This window comes from Coenobita brevimanus, chromosome 20 (assembly GCF_032717465.1).
Source record: "Coenobita brevimanus isolate Jiangsu-jjx chromosome 20, ASM3271746v2, whole genome shotgun sequence".
Taxonomy (NCBI): domain Eukaryota; kingdom Metazoa; phylum Arthropoda; class Malacostraca; order Decapoda; family Coenobitidae; genus Coenobita; species Coenobita brevimanus.
Genome location: NC_136973.1, coordinates 24,472,809 through 24,496,482, shown reverse-complemented (window position 1 = coordinate 24,496,482; position 23,674 = coordinate 24,472,809). Strand labels below are relative to the sequence as shown.

The following is a 23,674-nucleotide window of genomic DNA, read 5'->3' as shown; positions in this document are numbered from 1 at the left end:
GTGTGTGTGATATTCTTACAAACACACAGTATTGCATTCTGTTTTCCAACTTTCATTATACTTTTCCACTAAGATTCTTATCATTTTCCAACATTCTCTGTAATTGTTTTCTACTTATGTATATGACTTAGTATCATAGTGAGCATGATAGTCTACCATAAGCACGCAGTATCACTTAATATTGAATGACCTTACCTAGGAGTATATATGCACCATTATCAGTAATGTTGTAGTGTATGGAACTCCTTTTTGAAACAGGGCTCAAGGCACAAGCCGACATTGCTATCGAACACACTTGTATCTTGTGTCACAGCCCTCGTCTGCCTGTGCTTGCTCTTGATTTTGGAGCTGCTTGCATTGCACATGACCCAGCGAGCGCTGTGGTCTGGGGGCAGTTTTGTGAAGGGGGATGGTGCTGAGGAAGTGGTGTCCTGTGAGGCATAGGGGCGTCTGGGCGGCAGTGGCGATGCGGGTGCGGGGTGGGACCTTTCCTCCGTGTATTTCCCGATGGTCTCTCAGGATCTCCCTCCCCATCCCCGTGAAGGTCTCGGAGGTTCAGGTAGTCAGGGCGTGGAGGTAGTGGCAGGTGAGGACCATGATGTCGAGCAGGTGTGAAGAAGAGTTTGCTTGTACCACTTCATCATTGGTCCTGGCACACCTCCACACTGGAATCATGGAATCAGATCTGCTAGTCCACCTTGCCTTCTTCATGTTGTACTCCACTACTGACTCTGGTTTCCAGACGTGAGCCCTCCTTCTGGCCGGGTGGGTGTACTTGCCTTGGAGTCTGTGCGGTGCATCGGGGGGCAGTGTACCGTCGACAGGAGGGAAACTTCTCTCTTATGGTTCCATACAGTGGCAAAGATGTGGTTTGTCTTGTAAGAAAACCACCCTCATTCCTGAAGTCCAGTTTCCTCCCGATTCTAACCATATGACCAGGCGGTTTCTTTTCATAGTGCCACAGACTCCGGTGTCATGTTGGTGGAGGTACCGAGTGAGAAGAGGGCTTGTGTACCAGTTGTCCAGGTACAAGACGTGACCATGATGAAGGGTACTCCTCTCTATCATGGTCTTCATCATGACCCCAGAGAGTCCTATACTCCGATCATCTGTTATGTCTGTCTGTGCAGCAGTGTACAAGACTATGTCTTCAAAAAGCACATAACCAGTCTTACAGTCACACATAACATAGATCTTGAACCCAAAACGGCGTCTTTTGCTGGGTATACACTGGCGAAAGTGGAAATATTGCTTCTTCACAAACACAAGACTCTCGTCTATGATGAGGGCTCTGTAAGGATAAAATGATGAGCGTAACGTTTCCCGTAGGTGATCAAAAACAGTCTTCTAATTCTCCTCATTTTATCTATGTTACTTGCATGGAAGAATAGATGCAGAAGTGAAGTTTAGGAATAAATGAAGTAGGAAAGGTGCTGGGAGGAATGAAAAAAGTGTTTAGATATGTCGTTCGCTTAGAATGGATGTAAAGAGAAGGCTGTATGAGGGTGTTGTGGTTACCGACTGCGTTATATGGGGCTGAAACATGGAATATGGGTGTAACAGAGAGGAAAAGTTTGAATGTAATAGAGATGAGGTGTCTGAGGAGTATGTGTGGAGTGACGCGTATGGATCAAGTGCGAAATGATGAAGTGCGAAGGAGAACTGAAGTTGTTCGGGAGATGGCTGGTAGAGTTGAGCAGAGGGTGTTGCGATGGTTTGGGCATATGGAGAGAATGGATAATGAGCGATTGGTGAAAAAGATAACTAGATCTGATGTGAGAGGTGTAAGGCTGAGAGGAAGACCACGAATAGGATGGATGGACAGTGTGAAGAGAGTGCTGGATGCGAGAGGGATGTCTGTTGAGCAAGGAAGAGTGGCTGTGCGTGACAGAAATAAATGGAGAGAAATTGTGAATGAATAAGTGATGACGCAGCCCTGAGGGGATATTCTCCCGCATTTGGTCTGATCAGCTAGTCAGATCAGGTGCGGGTAAGGGGATGGGTCTGTTATGATGTGGCAGGGGTAAACCAGTTCTGCTGTCGGGCCCTGCTGCGGATGTCACTGATTGCATTGCACAGTTGACCCTTGTGCGGTGTGGTGTGGTGAGGATCTGTCCGTTCTCCCCTTTGGGGCTAAGATGCGAATGAATGTGTTTAAATGGATGAGTAAATGGCGAGTGTGTCTTCCTGTCTCGGCTACCTCCCTTTCCTTGGGGGAAGCAGCCTAGGTATATAGATAGATAGATATTTGCATTTGCAGGGTCATCTGCATCATAAAAGTGGAGGTGGCTCAGAATGTACTGAAACCTATTCCAACTCATAACTTTGCCAAAAGAAAGGTGTGTAAGTAATAGGGTCATTAGTCCATTAAGCAGGAATTTGTCCTTTCCATACAATACCCATCAACAGAACCAAGGCCAAAAATAGGAACTTCCTCACCTACTGTTAAGGGGTAATCATAGCGCTGTGAGTGCCTGCTCATCGTCCCCTCACGCTCACTTTCACTGCGCATCCTCCTGGCGGTGTTTGTCTGCTCCACTATACCCTCCACAAATGGCACAGAGAAGTAAAGGTGGCAGAAATCCACCCTGGTGGAGCCTTGATGGATGTGTGGAGCAGTGCAGCCAGACTGCCACTCCTCTGTGAAGGGGTGAATCGTGGGTTCAAAATCACTGCCATCCTCCCAGAACCACAACACATGATCATCTCCAGCCTGCCACCCTCATCGCCTTCGTCGGTGTGTGGAGAAGGTGGTGGGGGTGGTTGGGGAGGTGGAGAGCGGCACCCTTCCATTCATGCTCCCTTTACCTTTCCCTTTTCCTTTCCCCTTTCCCCCTTCCCTTCCCTCGTCCCTTTCCCCACATCATGGGGCTGTGGGGAGGGAGAGTGGGAATAATGCGGGGTGAAAGATGTGCTTGAGACCGGCTCTACCTCACCACCCCACCGCCCAGGTGCACCACGTGGGAGCGTGTGAGCTCCTCCCTTCTTACCCACACCACTTTCACTTTCCATACCACTTCTCACTCCCGCCCCTACACTGCCGTCTTCCCAGACAAAACAATAGGCCTAGACCTCACACGCCTCCTCACTCCTTCTGTTTCACGTGGCGAGATCCGCTCTGACCCCAGCTACGTGGGAACACCACGTTCACCTGCTCTGTCCTCGTCCTCGTCCGTCCCTTTGTGCACAGGATGGAGAGAGGTGCGTGCACGTCCACGTGGTCTTGCCTGGCCTTCCTTTGCCTTACGATAAGTCACACATTGCCACTTCGTAGGTGACGGTATCTCCTCATCACTACTGCTGGTCTCCCTCCTCAGGTAAAACGTAATCTTTATCGAGGACATTATCATTGAGTGGTGAATCACTGTCCCCAGTGAATGCATCAGCTGGGTAGGCATCCAGGATGGCTTGAATTTCCTCGTCGCGATATGTCTGTTCTGCGTCACTGCTACAAGGTGAGTGGACGAGTCACAGGTGAACGTGGGTCACGCGGGGTCGGGAATGTCCCCATCTGGTAGCGGCTAGAGGGAAGGTGTCACGCTTCAACATATCAAAAATCACGTACGAAATATGAAAAATGTGCAAACGATGGGCCTTGCAATTGCAAAATGTACACCGTACGTCAGGGGGACTGAGTGTGAAAAAAACTCCCGACGTGCATCGTACATTGGGGGGACGGGTGGGTTAATATAAAGTTTAAGGTGTTTATCTTTGTCTGTTGGATATTATGCAGCTTAATGATACAGCATTATTAATAGTGTTTATATTGTACTGACCACCTAGATTTCTCTCTCTTAACCCAAACTTAACCCTCAATTGGCCAACCGAGAAGAAAAGAATGAAGTTATACTTAATTGAAAGATTCCGTTAATTTATATATGGTGGTTAAATTACTAGGAGTGTGGTGATGTGTGCCTTTAACCCCGTCTAGTTTGGTACTGACTCTATGCCGTGCATTTCTTACTTCTCGTCGAGTTTGACTTTTCAGTATGAAACGGTTGTTGTGTCAAACTCTTATTCGAAACGGTTATATTTCTTAGTTCTGAGTTCTACATGGCTTTATTAAAGTGTTGAATTGAGTATTCAAAGCTTCAGCAGCTCGATCATAGGAGTTATATTTTTACAAGTTATGGTTTATATTAATTTATATCTTCACAGAAAGGGAAATTATTTCCTTTCCTTTTATTAGGAGTAGCATTTGAAAACTTCAAACCTAATAACCCTAAATATGTACAAGTTTACCTTTGAAATAAACACATAGGAGGACTTTTGACTTAAAGCAACCCTTCACTGAACTGTCGTTATAATTCGACAGGTGTACTGTTTAATGTTTCAAAGTGTTGTTCTGTTTCACTTGTGAAGGCCTCCCAGTTGGCTCTCTTATAATTAGTGCATGTATGTCTGTGCCCAGCTGGGGTGATTCTGGTTTTGGTAGTGATGATGATCGGGAGGTGGTCAGAGCCAGGGGTTTTGACCACTCTCCAGGATGCTGTGGGGATGAAGTTTGGGGACCAAAAGGTGATATGTGGAGATGATGGGAGGAAGAGGGCTTGGTGTGGGGTGTGGATATGTTGATGGAGATTATTGAGTATGAAAAGATTATCTGTTTGGGATTGTAGTACCAGCCCTTTGACAGCGTCAGGGTTGTTGACATGCCAGGCTGATGCCTTGGCATTGAAATCATCACCCAGGATGATGTTGGGTATGTTAGTGATGTGGTGTATTTGTGGAGAGTAATTGTATGATACTTTGTGGGACAATTGGGGGGGGAATGTATGTATTGGCGATTGTTATGTGTGATTTGTTACCAGTGCATATTTAAATTGATTGTATTTCTGTTGTGGTGTTATGTAGGGGGAGAAGTGACTTTGTGTGTGCACTAGTATCTGAAAAGTTGATGGATTTGTGTACCAGGATGATGAGTCCACTGCTACCACCGTCAGCCCAGTCTTGTTGAATGGTGGTGAAATTATGAAATGTAGGTGTTTTTTGTGTTCTGTGTAGTTTTGTTTCTTGTAAGATGGCAATATGTATGTTTTGTTGTTTGATGAATTGTGTGAGTTCTTGTTTTTTGGTGTTTATGCCATCTATATTTATTTGAAGAATGTTTATGTTGTGTGTACAGTGTGTGTTGGGTGCTGCAGCATGGGGGGGAGGTGGGAGTGTGGGTGGAGGGGAAGGGGTAGAAAATGGTTGTGATGGAGGTAAGGGTTGGGGTGAATGGTTGGAATAGGAGGGGTTGGGGGATTGGATGGTGTGGGATGGTTTGGCGGGTTAGGCCGAGGAGGTTTGGAGGAAGTAGGAGTGGGGTTGGTTTGTGGGGTTAGTGGGTGGGGGGAAGGAGCATAAGGAGCAGGTCCAGGTGTTTGTGTAACTATTATTTTCTGGATGCAAGTGTTGTGCAGGTGTAATGGGTCCAGTTCTTGCAGGAATTCCACTGAACTGAACCCTTTATTTGTTGGCTTGAAGTGATAGGTTTTGAGCATGTTGGACATATGTATTTGTTGGCAGGTCCTGGATTGCTCTCAATGTCCCCGACTAGAAGAAGTCTTCGAGAAATGACCACCGGGGAGTCATTTCTCGGTGTAGAAAAAATGGTGTAGTTGTGTGTGTTGTGTTGAGAGATGTGGTACTTTTTCCGGGAGACCGAAGCCACTCCCAGGTTCTTGGGCCACATGAGGGGCCGGGGAGGTTTACGGTGGTTTGACCTCCATGCTGTCCTCCTCCTCTGCTTTGACAGATTTTGAGGGGTAGACCCACAGAGAAGATGCCACTGCTCCAGGTCCAGTTCAGTGGGGTTAGGAGGGTGTCCTCAACTGTAAAGCCTAAAATGCCCCCAAAACCTCAGTCACAAACCTGTAGTGGTAATCTATTTGGGAGTATCTCTGCATTCAGTGGCAAGCCAAGTGATTTCCTGTAAACCAGGAAATCATCTGATACGCTGGATGGTAACCTTATAACCAGCCAACACATGTGTCTTACATGCCAGCAAGTGGATTGGCGGAGGGTTAGTTCCCCTCCCCGGAAAACAACTACCTAAAAATACAAAGAAGAAGCATCGGACCAGGTCTGACCAACAGGTGACGACTAACTACCGAGCAAAGGACATGGTACGGATTGCGACTTTTAATGTAAGGGGTGTGTTTGGTGGGGTGAGAAGGAGATTGTCCAGGTGCTTGATGGTGCAAAAGTAGACATATGTGGTTTAACTGAGACTAAATGGAGGGTTCAGAGAGTGGGAATATGGATGGGGTATATGTGCGGGAATAGGTGAGAATGAGAGAACAAAAGATGGAGTATGTATTGTTGTGTGCAACAGATGGAAGGAGAATACAAAAGAGTATTGTTCAGTTGGTTCAAGGATTGTGTGGATAAGTTTAAAAGTAGGATTACAAATGTGGGCGATTGTGTGTGTGTGTGTGTGTGTGTGTGTGTGTGTGTGTTCTTACCTAATTGTATCTTTACAGGAATGAGTCAAGCTTGTACTGTCCCGTGTCTTAAACCATATTTATCGTACATATCCTTAACCCCTTAACCGCGGGGCGTCACTTTTGTGACGCTTGGGAGCAAGGGATCATACCGCGGGGCGTCACTTTTGTGATTCTGTGTTATTTTGAATTCACCCGGGCTTCCAAGTGGGGGCTTGTATCATCTATCAGTACTGCCAATGTCCAACACTAGTCAGCACTCCTAATCTCATCTGTACTCCCATCCATTGTTGACAATTTAGCCATTTCTCCCCGTTCTTGACTCCCCTCCCTACCCCCCCTCCATTACCCTATCCTCTCGCCTGCCCAGCCGTGCTACGCTAAGTAAATCTTCCCTGGAATTTTTCACTGATTTCATCCATTGAAATAAGCCCTATGCCCTATTCTTATACCAAATAATATATACAAGAAAGAAGTAAGGTAAGTGAGAGTGCCATACACCTGGAATTGGCTAATTATCACCTGACAACACCTCACGTGCACTCGTTCGCTAATTTTCGCTGTTTTTTTCCCCTTGAAATATGCCGTATAATCTATTTTCGTAATAAATATACATATAAGGAGGGAAGGGAGAAGCCTAAGTGATATTTACATTCACCTGGAACTACCTAATTTATAATGTATTGTCTAGATTTCCTGCCAATCATTTCAGTGCTATACATAGCTGTTTCAAGAGCTAACGTTGGTAGTACTGAATATCCCCTAAGTAGGCCTCCACCCGGCCCTCCCTTATCAGTTCACTCTCATCTTCCGAAGTGGAGGTATGTCTGTTTCCTCTTGCTGACTTCAGGGACTTTTTCACCCCTATGCAAAGGGCCCTGTGACCTTTACCCCCTACTAAACCTCGTGTGGAAAGAGGTAAAGGGCTGACAATTGATAAAAGAGTGACTACGATCTTTCTGTTGAGTAAAACAGTGCAAGTGGAATTGTAAATAATGTGTAAATAATGTGTAAACAGCAAGTGAAAGTAATGAATGTAAATATACGTGAACAATGGAAAATAGTTTTATAAATTACTTCAAGCGACAGTGCATAACACAGTGTAAATAAGATAGAAATGTAAATAACGTAAATAAAATAGAGAACGTAAATAGAAATGTAAATGAGTAGTATTATAAGAATACGAGTATATACCCTAGGAGTAATGAAAGTGAAAGTTTCACTCTAGCATGTCTGAATACTATGAGTTATGAGAGTGAAGATGAAAGTGACATTCACTCTCAATGCTAGTATACGGGACGAGAAAGTGAATGCTACGTATTTTACTGAAAGAAATTGAATCCCTACAGTGACAATAAACTAATACTACTGAAGGAAACTTATGGATAAAGACTGTAGATATATATAAGTGTTATATAGTAATAGAAATATAAAGTGTGAGGGGTTTTATGAATAATAAATGACAGAGTACCAAGAGCGAACTAGCGCAAGTGCGACGGTCAGACGCTCTCATAATTTTCATTGCTTTCACAGTGGTTTTTTTTTTTGAGTATGGATCCCAAAAAACATTAAAATAAAAGAGTAGTGTTTATAGTGTTTATATATGGCTGTGGTAATAATATTACGGGTTGTCGGGAAGTGTAAAGTGAAGACTTCGTTACCCAACTTCAGAGGTCTCCACAAGTCCTACGGTAACTGACGAAGGCTCAACAAACATTCCAGGAGAAAGCTGAAGGTATGTGCCATAAGCATATGTAATTTTAATATTCTAGGACTAATAACTGATTTTTGGCAAAATATTTTTTGAGAGTCTGTCGGAGCCCGAATAACCCCGCAGCACACGCAAAACATCGGTAAACATGCCCGCGGTTGTAGGGGTTAAATACAGTAATCCCTCCAATATCCGACGTAATAGAGCCATAGGCAGGTCCGGATATTGGGCCCCAGCTTATGGACTTGTACTTATGGACCCTAACTCAGAGAAACACCTATACAACTCCCTCTGGACATGCATAGCACCTATTTAAGACCCAAATTACACCAATAAGGCACATAAAAGACTGAAATAAATGCAATAGAAGCGTAAAATGAGGTTTTTGAGGTAGGTTCATACAATATGCAACATTCTGGGTACTTACAAGTCCCTGGCTCCTGGACTGGTACTTATGGACCCTAACCTAGCCTAACTCAGAAAAACACCTTCCTACTGCACATGCATAGCTCCTAACACCCTATTCACACCAATAAAGGACATTAAAGAGTGAAATGAGGTGTTTGAGGTAAGTATAGTATGGAAAATACAGTAGAGTACAGTATGAAACATTCTGCCTACTTACAGCAAGTCCATGGCCATCTCGATGAATAACCGCCTACTCTCGGACTCTGACAGTAAGAAGGATTACCTGAAGCACTTGCAGTACACTGTTCTTGAAGTCTTGCACTGAACTTAGTCAATCGCATTCAGAAGTCCGTTCTCTTCACAGTGCGCGCTCTTGTTTAACTTATGCTCCATTGTAACTTACTAGGTGTTGCACTCTGCACTTTAACTTTTCCCACTCTTCTAACCATTTTCTAAAGCAAAAACAAACAAGTCTATTTACATTAAATTTAGTTCAAAAATTGTCTTTTCACTCACAACTGAAAGTCCTTAACACAATGCACTGTTTATTTCACTGCATAACACTGTAAATTCCCGTGTGGTCTAGTGGAGAAGTTCTTGCTGTTTAATCACTGTCAGAGTCCGAGAGTATCACTGGCAGGTGACCTAGGGGTGCATCGCTGGGTCTTGGTGATGACGTACCCACTGCAGACGACTCTGAAGACAGACGCAAACTCACGTCGAGCAGTGACTCCACCTTGGCTGATGTGCTGGGCTGTGGCTTGGATCATGAGGGCCTGTCTTGGGGAGGCAACTGAGTGGAGTCAGGGCTGGGCACAGCGGGGGTCTCAGGCCTGAAAAACTGTCAATCGTTGATTGACGCAAGGAACGATGATTCTGACGATTGATGATGTGCTGCCTGAAAGCACGCACTTCCTCTACGAGTCCCAAGGGCCCCATCTCCCTGTCGCAGTCCGGGTGTTCCAGGTAGTCGAGAACGAACTCTAGGTGTTCCTGGAGTGCGCTCAGCTTGGGGATGGCTGAAGTAGTGTCATGCTGATAGGAGTCCGCATCATCGTCGCCATCCTCGTCGGAATCTTCAAGCTGGGTACTGACACCTGCAACTGAAGATGCGATCTCGATATTAGAGCAATGTCTGATACCCAGGATCGCCCTGGTCGTCATCCAACCACTCACGCACATCGTCCACATCAACATCGTCGCCATGCGTATGTAGAAGCGTGCATTGAAGTCATCCACGTCAAAACCTAGGAAATCGTACTCCACATCCGTTCCGAGAGGCAGACGAGACCAACCATTTTCTAGAGTCTTGACAGGGACTTCCCTTCCATGCACTGGCCCAGTTGTAGATTGCAGACTTGATGTTGTAGCATGAAGGTTTTCCAAAGTCCACTGGCCTCGTGTCCCCGTCACTCCCTGCGCTCGTCCTCGTCCTCGAGAACAACCATCACCTCATCCAGGAACTTCCTTCGGTATAGGCGCTTTGTTGCCACGCGATCACTCCTTGGTCCATTGGTTGGATGAGAGCAGTCGTATTAGGTGGCAGAAACATGCACCTAATCCGGCCATTCTCAGCCACCAAGTCCTTGTCGCACAGGTGGGCGGGTGCATTGTCGAGGAGAAGGAGGGCCTTTACTTGATTGTGCGGGATTCCCAGTGTCTTCGTCTGGTAATGTATGACCTCCTTGACGAAGTGGCGGTGGAACCAGTCTTTGAAGATCTGGGCTCTAAACCATGCCTTCAAAGAATGGTACCAGACGACAGGAAGGACATCCATCACCCCACGAAGACACTGAGGCTGCTTTGCACGGCCAACAATAACGGGCTTAAGCCGGTGCATGCCGTTAGCATTGGCACAACACAAAGCAGATATCCATTGCTTGGAGAGCTTGCAGCCAGGTACACACTTCTCCATCTCCTCGGCTAGAGTGTTCGTTGGCAAAGAGCGATAGAATAAAGCAGTTTTGTCAGCATTGTAGACTTGACCGAGAGTGAGGCCCTCCCTGTCGATCAAGCCCTTCACCTTGTGCTGAAACTCGTCACCTCCATCCTCATTAGCGTCCAAAGCTTTGCCATGAGCTTTACAGTTGATAAGGCCATGTCGTAACTTAAACGCAAAGAGCCAACCCTCGGATGCCTTGAAGTCTAGGGCGTCGTGAAGCCTTGCGAACTTCTCAGCAGCAGCCTTCAGCTCCGTACCATGTACCATCACACCAGCAGCACGTTGCTGTCGATACGAAATCAACATGGAGCGGTCGACTTCAGCAAACTTGGGAGTAAACAACACCTTCCTCTCCACGTTGCGTTTGCTTCTCAACGAGATGCATGAGTTTGTCTCGGGATCTCTTGATATCGAACAAAGTAGATTGGGTCAGGATGAACTTGCGGAGGATGCGGGAAGAAGACCACCCCTCATCTACTTTCTCCAGTATCTCCCGTTTCTTCTCCAGAGTCAACACCACTCTCTTCCTCTTCTCAGGCGGCGGGGCCATCATCACACACACTAATAAGAGGCACGAGAGCAGCAGGAGTGCCTGCAGCAGGTGAGGCACCACCACAAAAGCGAGCACGTGGGCAGCCATGACGATGAGCGTGCACTCGCGACGAGAGACAGGCGGAAAGTGGGGAGGATGCAGGGGCGCTCTGTCGGACGTTGGAAGAATAATGCGCCACAACAAAGCTGTCCCGCGCCCCGCGCGCCAAGTTCAAATTACGGGTGGGAATTTTTTTTTTTTTTTTTTTTTTTTTTTTTTTTTTGGTTTTCGGACCATTTTGGGAATATTGGATCCCAGGACGATTATGTCTGGTTAGTGGGGATGTTTGGATATTGGGCGTTCGGATATTAGAGGGATTACTGTTTGTGAATTGTTTTGGCACACACCATTTCATCCGGTAGTGCATTCCACTGATCAATTGCACTGTTTGGAAAACTGAATTTCCTCACGTCTTTATCACTTCTCTTCTTATGCAGTTTGTTGCAGTGTTCTCTTGCTGATGCTTCCCCATATGTTAAGTAATCATTTATGTCTATTTAATCCATCCCTGATATGCATTTATATAGCATTATCATGTCACCTCTTTTCCTTCTCTCCTGTTGTGTTGGTAGATTCAGTTTATTTAGTCTTTCTTCATAGCTTAGATCCCTTAAGCTTGGTATCCATCTTGTAGCGGCCCTTTGAACTTTTTCAATCTTGTCTGTGTGTTTTTTGAGATGACTCCCAGACTACTGATGCATACTCCAGGGTTGGTCTGATGAATGATGTTATTATCCTTCTTAGCATGTCTTCATTTATGTATGTGAATGCTATTCTCACATTTGCAAGCAGTGTATACATGTTCCGTACCTTGTCACTGATGTGGTCAGCCGGAGATAGTCTGTTATTGATAATCACACCTAGGTCCTTCTCTCTCTCTGATGTGTGTAGGGTTTTATTTCCTAACGTATAATCCCAATCAGGTCTTTTTCCACTTTTACCAAACTTGATTACATGACACTTGTCCACATTGAATTCCATTTGCCATGTATTACTCCATTCATGAAGTTTATTCAATTCTTCTTGTAGCTCTTTACAAGAGTCTGTGTTAGTAATTCTCCTTTGTATTTTTGCATCATCTGCAAACATATTTAGATAGCTTTCATTTCCAGTGTTACTGTTTATATCATTTATATACACTAAAAACATGATTGGTGCCAGCACTGAGCCCTGTGGTTCTCCACTAGTCACTTCTTTCCATGATGAGTAGTTTCCCCTTAGTACTGTTCTCATTTCTCTTTTTATGAGAAAATCTTGCATCCAACAAAACAGTTTGCCTCGAACTCCTCCTTGATGGTACAGTTTCCATAAAAGTCTTTGGTGTGGTACTGTGTCAAATGCTTTCTTGAAATCTAAATAGATACTGTCCACCCATCCTTCTCTTTCCTGTATTGTGTCTGTTACTCTGTCATAGTAGCTCAACAGATTAGTAACACATGATTTTCCTTTTCTGAAACCAAACTTTCTGTTATCATATTGTGTTCTTCTAGATGATTTACCCAAGCTTTTCTTATAACCTTTCTAATACCTTGCTTACAACACTGGTCAGTGATACTGGTCGGTAGTTGAGTGGATTTTGTCTATTCCCTTTCTTGAATAAGGGGACAGTATTTGCTTTCTTCCAAATATCAGGTAGTATACCTTGACTCAAGGATTTCTTGAAAATTAAAAATAATGGTTTACTTAACTCCTTTGCACATTCTCGTAGCACCCAACATGAAATTTAATCAGGACCATTTGCTTTTCCTCTGTCTAATATACTTAACTCCTCCTGTATTACTTTTTCTGATATTTGTATATCTGGTAGTATGTGTGGGGATGCATGTTCCACATAGTCCCTCTCAAAATTTTTTTCTTCTGTAAAATCTAATTGGAAATTATTATTTAGTGCTTCACAAATATCTTTCTCTTGTGTATAGGTGATTCCCTCGTCCGTAATGGATTGTATTACTGTATATCTTTTACTTTGGTTTTGCTTCTGATGTAGCTGTAAAATAGCTTTGGTTGATCACTACTTTTATTTATGATATCCTCCTCAAACTGTTTTTGGGCTTCCCTCCTTATTCTTGTATAATCGTTTCTTGCCTGTTTGTAATTATTATATGCCCTTTCACTGTTGAGTCTTCTGTATCTGTTCCACAACAAATCTCTTCTTTCTTTTGATTTTTTACATTCTGTATTGAACCATTTCTGTATTTTCTTATCAGCTTCTTTGTGCTGTGGGATGTACTTCTGGACTCCTATTTCATAAAATTCACAGAATTTTTTATATACAGCATTTAAATCTTGTCCTCTAAGCTCATTTTCCCAATCAACTTCTAAGAAATACTTCTTTAGGTCATGATAATTTCCCTTTTTATAGTTTTGGCTCTTTTTGTAACTTTCATTGCTCTTAACTATGTCATATGCTATCCTGAAGTTGCAATTTAGTACTGCATGGTCGCTTTTGCCGAGTGGAGGGTGATATATTAAACTGTCAATATCATTTTTCTTGCCTAGTAAATATGAGATCTAGCATTGAAGGTACATCGAGTCCTCTTTTTCTGGTGGTTTCCCTCACATGTTGTGTTAGGAAAAACTCTTGCACAAGATCCAGGAGCTTTTGGTCCCAACAGCTTTCTTGGCTTATTATATGTAGAGTAGTCCAATTTGTATTTGTATTAAAATCTCCAGTTAGTATAATTCTTTCTGATTTCTCTTCCATTTTATGTAGTAATGCTCTTAAACTCTGAATTTTACTCTCTGCCAGGTCCTCATATTCGTCTCTTTCCCATGTGTTTGATCAGGGTGGCATGTACAAATTGGCTACAATTACTTTCCCTTCAGATGTGTTGATCTCTACTGCAATCAGTTCTACTTGTGAGGGTATATCGAGTTTTATTTCATTGACTTTTAGATTTTTCTTAGTTAATATTATAATTCCTCCTCCTTTTTTAAGTTTCTATCTCTTCTCCATATATTTTATTCCTTTAAGTTTAGTATGTCATTTGATATCCTTGATGTTTTCAGTTAGGCATATTATATGTGGTTCATTTTCTCTGACATAATCATTCATCTCTAATAATTTAGATACCATTCCATCCACATTTGAGTACATCAACTTAATCATCTTGTTTATATACTTGTCATGACTTGGTCCTACTACCTTCCTCCTTTTTATTCCCTCCTGTTTATGTACCACTTCCGTATGTGCAATCCTATTACTTTGTAAAAAAAATGTGTTCTTCTCTTCTGATCTTTCCTCATTTTTTTTTTTGCTTCCTGCCTCTTCTCTTTCAGTGTGTGTGTGTGTGTGTGTGTGTGTGTGTGTGTGTGTGTGTGTGTGTGTGTGTGTGTGTGTGTGTGTGTGTGTGTGTGTGTGTGTGTGTGTGTGTGTGTGTGCACCACAGCAAGATTGTGCAAGCAGAGTGAAAGAAGAGTTTTGGGCAAATGTGGAAACGTGAATGGAAAAGTTTGAGAGGTATGAGACAGTGTTTGTGATTGGCGATATGAGTGCAAAAATAGGGAATGTGAAGATGTGTTGGGGCGCAGTTTGACCTTACACCTTGTCCTAGTTCCCTTCTCAAACTAAGTTCCAGAAAATGCTACGTGTTTGACTGGGGAACTCTCGGCCTAGGTTAACCCCCATTTTAAATTCAGAAGCTCTGCTCCAGAGTGACCACCTGGGTAAAGTGCTATTCATAAACAGAGTACGTAATATGAAATAAAACTCAACGTGGGTTTTCTTTTCTTATTAACTCTAACTTGGAGACATTAAAAAATACAAGGGGTTTTGAGTTAAGTATGAGGTAGCACCATAAATCACTAAGTTAGGTATCACTTATCCATTCTTTTCAGGTTGTCTCCATCAGTCCTCTGGCCTGATCTCCCCTGGCAGTCTGCACCTGGGGCCTGTCAGGTAGGTCTGAGTCCAAGCCTTCAAAGTCCATTCCAGACTTGAAACTCAAAACCCTTTCCCATATATCCAACATACTTCTTATGCTAATTATGGTCTAATTAAAACTAACTATGCTTTGGATATCTGTCTTTCAATTGCCAGACACCTCAATCCCGCAAGGGGTGGCCACAAACAAATCGCCTCCATGTTGCTCTGTCCTCCGCCATTTTGCTTCCCTGCTCCCAGCTCATGCCCCCTTCTCTCATATACCTCTCCACTCCATCCCTCCATCTCATCCATGGCCTGCCTCTCCACCTCACACACATACACTCCCCTCATTAGTCTGTCACTCTCCATCCCCTCCACATGGCCAAACCACCTCAGTGTATTTCTCGTAATGCTTTCTGTCACATCCACATCCACACCACAATATGCCTTCACATCCTCATTTGGCAGTCTCTCTCTCCATGTAGCTCCACTTGCTTCTCTCAGATAACTCATTTCCACTGCTCTCACTCTTGATTTGCATCCCTCCAATAAGGTTCAAGCTTCACTTCCATACATTAAAGTTGGTATCACAATACTGTCATGAAGTAACTTTTTCACTTCCATGCTCACATCCTAGTTTCGTATCACTGCTTTCAGAGAACCAGCAACCTTTTTTCTTTGCTGCACCCTTTCAAGCACTTCACCCTCTAAATTTCCATGTTTACTCGTCACACTACCCAGGTACCTAAATGCACTCACATTTTCCATTTCCTCCTCACCCAGCCTCACTGTACATTCTGTGACTTCATTTCTCTCGAACACCATAACTTTACTCTTCCCAACATTCACCTTTATATTTCGTTTCTGACACACTCTCCCAGACTCATTCACCAACCCTTGCAGTTCCCCTTCGTCTTCACTTCTGCAAACAACAGTACAGGAAGTTTCCAAATGATGCTCTCTCTCATTAGGGTTGCTCCAACATCCACTGCCCTTCCTTGCAACTCTTTTATAACCACATCCATTTACAGATTGAACAACCATGGAGACATGACACATCCCAGTTTCAATCCAACATTCATACAGAAAAATTCACCCAGTTCACTATCCACACGCACTGCAGCCTTAGCATCCTCATACATACTCTTCACGACATTCAGCAACTTCCCATGTACTCCATATATTCTTATTATTTTCCATATTCCTTGTCTGTCCACTCTGTCATATGCTTTCTCCAAATCCATGAAGGCATGCAACATTCTCTTCTCTAGGAACTTCCTCAAATTCATTGTCCGTTTGGGTGAAGCACTGATACATACTCGTTTCATGTCTGTTTGTATAGTATAGTGACAAAAACAATTTGTTTCGTCTTGCAAGATGTCAGACTTTATTATGGATCTCACTTACTCCATTGCTTCGATACCTTCACCCATATTATCCATAAGTATATATATCCATAAGTATATATATTTATTTATTAGAGATGCAACAGCTCTGTGCCTTTTACAACAATAAATATTTCAATTCAAATTCAACTTCCTCAAATTCATTGTCCGTTTGGGTGAAACACAGATACATACTCGTTTCATGTCTGTTGTATAGTACAGTGACACTGCAAAACACCATTTATGAGAATTGAAATATTAGGTACAACTGTGTTTTGTAAATATGATACTTCAGGTATGAAACTTAAACCAACCAATCACGTGGCAGGAGTGCACAGGTGCCACATTCACGAAAGTGGATCATCAGCTGAAAAAAAATCGAGTATAATTCCTCTGTTATTTTCCTATCTCTGTCAGTAAGTATCCTACCATATATTTTTCCCATTACACTCAGAAAACAAATGCCCCTGTGATTACCACACACATCTATTTCCCTTTTTCCTTTGTACATATACATGTCTGTTATATACTCCTGCAGAAGATACTGAAAACCCACTCTCAAAAATATTTCAGGCAGTGGAAAGAGTGCTGGACTATATGTGTCAAGTTAGAAGGGGCCTACTTGAGGGAGATAGTGTCCTAGCTAAACGGGTTAGCTGTTTATTTTTTAGAGCCTACAGTCGGATACTTCCTGAACAGACCTTGTATAACCAACCCACCCGTTCCCTACCTGTCAGCAAGTACGTTGGTGGACGGTTATTGCCCCTCCCTGTATAGTCCAGCGGCTAAGGCCAAATTATCAGGTCAATCGTTCACTTTGTCAGGAAAGCACCAAAGTTTGCACAGGTGTAGAATGGACCCATACGATCATTTTTCGAGATGGACCCCCCAGATTTGGCCCTCCTGGTGGCTGCCATCTTGGATTTCAAAATGGTTACCTAGCAACCCATATTTTCTTCAATAACTCCAATAATATGATAAATGGAAGCAAAATTCCAATGGCTACCCGTATGTTTTCAGGGTCTGGCAATCCAGTGGGATCATTGTTGGACCTGGCAGAGGTCATCCATCTTAAGTCCAGTATGGCTGTCGGCTGAAATTGGTCTTTCGTTATAATGCAAGGCTATAAAAGATAGATGGAAAATTTCAAAGGTAAACCCTACCTTTTCATTGGAATCATTTTCGTGTTCATCTAGTGTCGGCCGTCTTGAAGTCCAAGATGGCGGCCCAGTTCTGTGAAGTTAATATACTCAAACACACCACTTGTATTTACTAGGGTTAGAGATCTACTATGTAGCACAACCATTGCCAGGACTGTTTCAGGTCTGTTCTTACTGGATTTTCAAATACCCTAAATATACATTTTTAGTAAGTTGACTTACGTCAGCTGCTGCCTCCCATATTGAAAAGAAGGTACTGCCATGAAGCTGTATCACATTTTCAGTTATCTTAGTTAACTTCATTATCATTCTAATCAGGCTTAATGTTCTGAATAATCTGACTGGAAAATGATTTCAGAGCCAGCTGTTGGTAGGTATAAACATAATGAATGTAAAAAGTGAATATTGAAAACTGAAATATAAAAGCCCAACTTGCTTGGCCCAAAACTGAAATATAAAAGCCCAACTTGCTTGGCCCAATACTGAAATATAAAAGCCCAACTTGCTTTGTCCTTTTCCACATACCAGTATATGAGAGGCCATTTCTGCAAAATTGAGTATGAAGTACATTTATACCATTTTCTTTCAGTTCAGAGACTGCAAGTTTGTTCTCAAGCCCACCTTACAAGACACACAAGAGTTATGTCAGTTGGTATGTTCATGTATGTGTACAGTGATTTATGGTGCTAAAGTACTGTAGTTGGATCTGCGGGTGTTGGGGTCTTTGGGCAGGAGAGTTGAGTGAGATCGCTGGGTGGATTGGGGGCAGAAAGAGGTAGCGGTTGCAGTGTACCAGCTTTATCAGCTCTTGGGCGCAGGAAAGCAGGGCATTGGCCTTTTTTCTTGCCTTCACGGGTTGTGATACCCTGTCATTCTTTGCCAACAAAGGTAAGATGACAGCCTGGAAGGCATGGGAGGTCTTTCCTGACATCACAGCCAGTTTTCATGCTCTGTCTACCAAACCTGCATCTGTCTCCGGTGAACTCCACAAACTAGAATGGTTCATGGCAGTGGTGTATGACAGGACAATGGACTTGAAGTCTGTGAATGACATGCACAGGTTCTTATTCTCAAAGAGGGCAAGGACAATTGAACACGTTCCCCCCACAGCTGATGCTCTTGAGGAACATACCAAAAGAGCATAGTACCAGGATGGACATGTTTGGGGCCAAGCTTTAGTTTCCCAACCAGAGCTCCCATCACCATCTGTCTGGGGTTGGCAGAAACTCAACAGTACTTGGCACCCTGTATGGACAAAGTTGCCTGTTGTCCAGAACACCTGCTCAGAATCAATCAGTTGCCACTGTAAAACTGCTTGCGAAGGGAACTGCAAGTACTACAAGGCTAACTTGCCATGTATGTCATTATGTGACTCTGATGGACATTGTTTTAATATCTGAATTTCATCAAAAAGACATTCAATAGATGTTTTGCCATTGTATCAGAGTTATAACAGAAATCGGCTTCAGCAGGTAGCCTCCTTGAATTCCAAGATGGCTGACCTTCCACATTGGACAGTGATTCCATTGGATTGCCAGACCCTGAAAACATAGGGTTAGACATTGGAAATATGTTGCTGTCTATCATAGTATTGAAGTTATTGAAGAAAATAGGGGTTCAAAGGTGACCATCTTGAAATCCAAGATGGCTGACCTTTGCCAGGTCAGAAAAATCATTCCATTCAAGTGGCAGACCCTAAAAACCTGGGGTTAGCCATAGGAATTATGTTTCTGTCTATCATATTATTGGAGTAATTGAAGAAAATGTGGGTTGAAAGGCAGCCATTTTGAAATCCAAGATGGTGACCATCAGGGGCCCAAGATTCTGGAGGTCCATCTCAAAAAATGATTGTCTAGGTCCCTTCTACAACTGTGCAAAATTTGGTGTTTTCCTGAAAAAGTGAACGATTGTTTGCCTTATACGCTGGACTAGTAAAACCACTAACTCGGAGACAAACGGCCACCCCTTATGGGTTTATGGTTTGGCTCTAGATAGATATAGGGGGTAGGGTGGCTCAGTGGTAGAGTGTCAAACTTGGGACCAGGGGTCGTTAGTTCGAACCACGCCTGGTAGCTACCATGCCGGGAGGGGTAGCACCCTCTTTTTACCTAGCAGGGCTATATGATCTAGTGAGGTCTAGCTCGGGGGAACATTTTCCCTTTTCTAGATCGATAGATAGACACACTCCTGTCATTGTTTCTTAATTTTGCATCATCCCTTACCTACTTGGAAGTCATCACTATCATCATAGCTTGGTCTCATCCTTGACCACTCTTGTTTCTAAATTACCTACCATGCCTAACACTTCTGCTGCCACTTACTCTGCCATACCAGCCTCACTTTCCCACTCATATAACCAGTCCTTTACATTAATGACCTCACACTTTCTTCAGATTTCTCTACTAAGCTTACCTGCTGAAATGCAAATTAATTTTTTTTTTAAGGACTAGATACATGCAAAATGAGGGCTCACTGGGCAGTGTTTTTAAATTCATAGAGATTCTTGTCTAATGGCAGCTCTTGTTGCAGGTCCACAGCTGAAATTGACTCTGCAAAGCACAGCTAAGCAGTGTGGTCATCAGAGAGCCACCTGAGTAATATATACATGGTAAAGTGTTGACATTATATAGGCACATGTTGTGTTGTCTCAGTACAGTACTGTACATCCTACATGAGGTGCCTCTTCCAAATATATGTAGCTTATACTCACTGTTCATAATATCTTTCATTGTAAGAAGTATGAATCACTGGATGAGTGGTAGGAGTTGATCCAGGATCATTTAGCTGTTGTGATATCCTTTGCATTTACTACAACTACTGCATAGACACTGGATAAGGACTGGTAAAATAAGGAACCCAGTGGTTTTTTAGACTGCATTAATAGCTTAAAACTCAGCAGTGAACTATTTATTTGAAAATATGGTTACATAGTACTTGCAAGTGCAGAAGCAGTTATTGTTCTGTAATAATGACCTTTGTATCAGCAGTATTGTTCAGTGGAGACTAGCAGGAATTAAGAGAGTTTGGGGGAATCTTATGACAGGATGATAAAGGAAGAACCAGATGTAAAGATATAGTGAGTCTGAGGTAGGTGACAAAATAGTGTACTGTAGGTGGCAAAAGATGAACCAGATGTAAATTTGAGTATGAGGTGGATGACAAAATAATGGAAGTGGTAAAGGAAGAACCAGGTCTAAAGTTACAGTGTGAAGTGCGTAACAGAATAATGGAGGTGGTAATGGAAGAAACAGATATAAAGTTAGAGTGTGAGGTGGGTGACAAAATAATGGAGATGGTAAAGGAAGAACCAGATGTAAATTTAGAGTGTGAGGTGGATGACAAAATAATGGAAGTTGGAAAGGAAGAAACAGATGTAAAGTTAGAATGTGAGATGAGTGACAAAATGTTCCTCAGTGACAATGAGACTGTCCTGGATGCAGTGTCCTCAGCTGAAGTTAAGCAGTTCAGATGTTTGGAGTGTGATAAAACATTTTCTTTTAAGAAAAGTCTTAAACAACATGCAGTTGTTCATTCAGGAGTGAAGAATTTTAAGTGTGATGAATGTGGTAAACGATTTGCACAGAAGGATGGTCTCACTCAGCACCTATTAATTCATTCAGGAGTGAAGAATTTTACGTGTGATGAATGTGGTAAACGATTTGCACAGAAGGATGGTCTCACTCAACACCTATTAATTCATTCAGGAGTGAAGAATTTCAAGTGTGATGAATGTGGTAAACTATGTGCACGTAAGAGTGATCTCTCCAAACACCTATTAATTCATTCAGGAGTGAAGAATTTCAAGTGTGATGAATGTGGTAAACGATTTACACTGAAGGGATATCTCATCAAACACTTGTTACTTCATTCAGGAGTGAAGAATTTCAAGTGTGATGAATGTGGTAAACTATTTGCGCATAAGGATGGTCTCGCTAGTCACGTATTAATTCATTCAGGAGTGAAGAATTTCAAGTGTGATGAATGTGGTAAACTATTTGCACAGAAGTGTGGTCTCACCAAACACATATTAATTCATTCAGGAGTGAAGAATTTCAAGTGTGATGAATGTGGTAAACGATTTACACTGAGGGAATATCTCACCAAACACCTTTTAATTCATTCAGGAGTGAAGAAGTTCAAGTGTGATGAATGTGGTAAACTATTTGCACAGAAGATTGATCTCACCAAACACCTATTAATTCATTCAGGAGTGAAGAATTTCAAGTGTGATGAATGTGGTAAACTATTTGCACGTAAGGGTGATCTCACCAAACACCTATTAATTCATTCAGGAGTGAAGAATTTCAAGTGTGATGAATGTGGTAAACTATTTGCACAGAAGGTTTTTCTCACCCGTCACATATTATTAGTTCATTCAGGAGTGAAGAAGTTCAAGTGTGATGAATGTGGTAAACTATTTGCACGTAACAGTGATCTCACCAGACACTTATCAGTTCATTCAGAAGTGAAGAATTTCAGGTGTGATGATTGTGGAAAACAGTTTGGTCAGAGAAGCAGTCTCACCACACACCTATTAAATCATTGTGCAGGGAAGAGTTTCTAGTGTGCTTAATGTGGTAAACAGATGACTCAGTTGATGTCATCCAACACTGTTTAATTCATTAAGGAGTGAAGAAATTCAAGTGTGATGAATGGGGTAAATGGCTTTATTATAGGTTCTCTCCAGTATCAGTTCAGGAGTGAAAAAATTTCAAATATCATGACTGGAAAACTGTGCAGAAAAAAAAAAAGTTTTTATTCTCTTGGCACCTGACAGTTCATTCGGGTGTGAAAACAATTATATAATTATGATAAATGTGGCCATGTGGAGAGGATGGAGAGTGAGAGACTGATGATGAGAGTGTATGTGAGTGAGGTGGAGGGGGAGAAAGGGAGGGGGAGGCCGAGGATGAGGTGGAGGGACGGAGTGGAGAAGTACATGAGGGAGGGAGGTGTGAGCTGGGAGCAGGGCAGTGAAATGGCGGGGGACAGGGCGACATGGAGGCGATTTGTTTGTGGCCACCCTGTATGGGATTAAGGCGTCTGGCAATAGGTAGATAGATAAATGTGACAAAGCTTGAAGAAGAAATCAGGCTTTAACCAGGCATCCCCCCCGTTTCCTTGCTCGCTGTTGTTGTGGGGGGGCTTCAGAGACATCGATTGGGTCTTGACAAGTGGCGGAGCTATGGTGGGGTCTCTAGTCTGCCCTCTCCCCTCTCCTTGGGTCCCTGTCACTGCTTCAACTTTATTTTGCAATGCTCTTTTTCCTATTGCTTCTTCCTTCCTTTTCCCCTGTCATCATCAAATAGTGGAGGCCTTTAGTGATGATACTAGTCTCCGCCCCTTTGTCATTTCGGGCAAGACTGCTTCCTCCCCACGTTTGCCGTGCGTGGCGACCCGTATATTGCTTGCACCCCACTATCTGGGAGTTGAGTCCACCATGGGGCAGGGTGCAGTTCCCTGCCGTGGGCAACATGCTCCTTTATTAGGTGGGTTGGCATAACACGGGCAGCCGAGTGTGGACCTGCCAGGCAAATCATGTGTTGGCTCAGTCAACCTTGGCTAGGGTCAAGCAGGCCCTGTTTGGTGGGCACTGCATTGGCCCGTAGCTGCCAACCAACACCAAACCGTGTCCGCATATACCACTCCTGCTATCCCTGGGGCTGTTGGGTGAGTTGGACCCAACATCAGCCTCCCCCTGTTGGGCTCCATGGTGGGTGGGGGGTGGGGTGGTGAAGTCTGCCAATTCACATTATATGGATACAATTACTTCTTCTCACCTGATTATGTTGATGACCCAGGGCTTCCCTTTGACTGTGGCCTCAACTTCTTCCCCTTCCCCTCCCCGCCTACTGTGTCTTCCACTCCTCCAGCTTCTGCTCTGTCTACTTCAGTCAGACCTTCTACTATTGTCACACTTCATCTTTACCTTCCTCCTTCACTTCCTGTAGTGCCCGGAAGTGATATTGAGTTGTATCTAGTTCATTTTATATGACCAAAAGTTCGGTTAAGTGAGAGAGTGTGGCCTGGGCATGGCTGTTTCCATGGGGACATTACCAGAACATAGATTAAGTTACCTAGTTGCTAAGTCACTTTTTTTTCCTACTGTAAATTACTAGTATTAAGTCTCTTTATAATATAAAAACTCGAGTGAGATGGAAATGTGTGCCTTTGGTCGCGTAA

At 43.2% G+C, this 23,674-nt stretch overlaps 1 protein-coding gene across 1 annotated transcript in view; it reads left to right on the top strand.

The window, feature by feature from the left end:
* Positions 1-22,924, top strand: part of LOC145391943 (uncharacterized) — a 41,094-nt gene extending 18,170 nt beyond the window's left edge. The window contains exons 2-3 of the mRNA XM_080266433.1: positions 21,600-21,813; positions 22,854-22,924. Coding sequence (XP_080122559.1) covers positions 21,600-21,813; positions 22,854-22,924 — 285 coding nt within the window. The remainder of the gene's footprint in view (positions 1-21,599; positions 21,814-22,853) is intronic.
* The last annotated feature ends 750 nt before the right edge of the window (positions 22,925-23,674 follow it).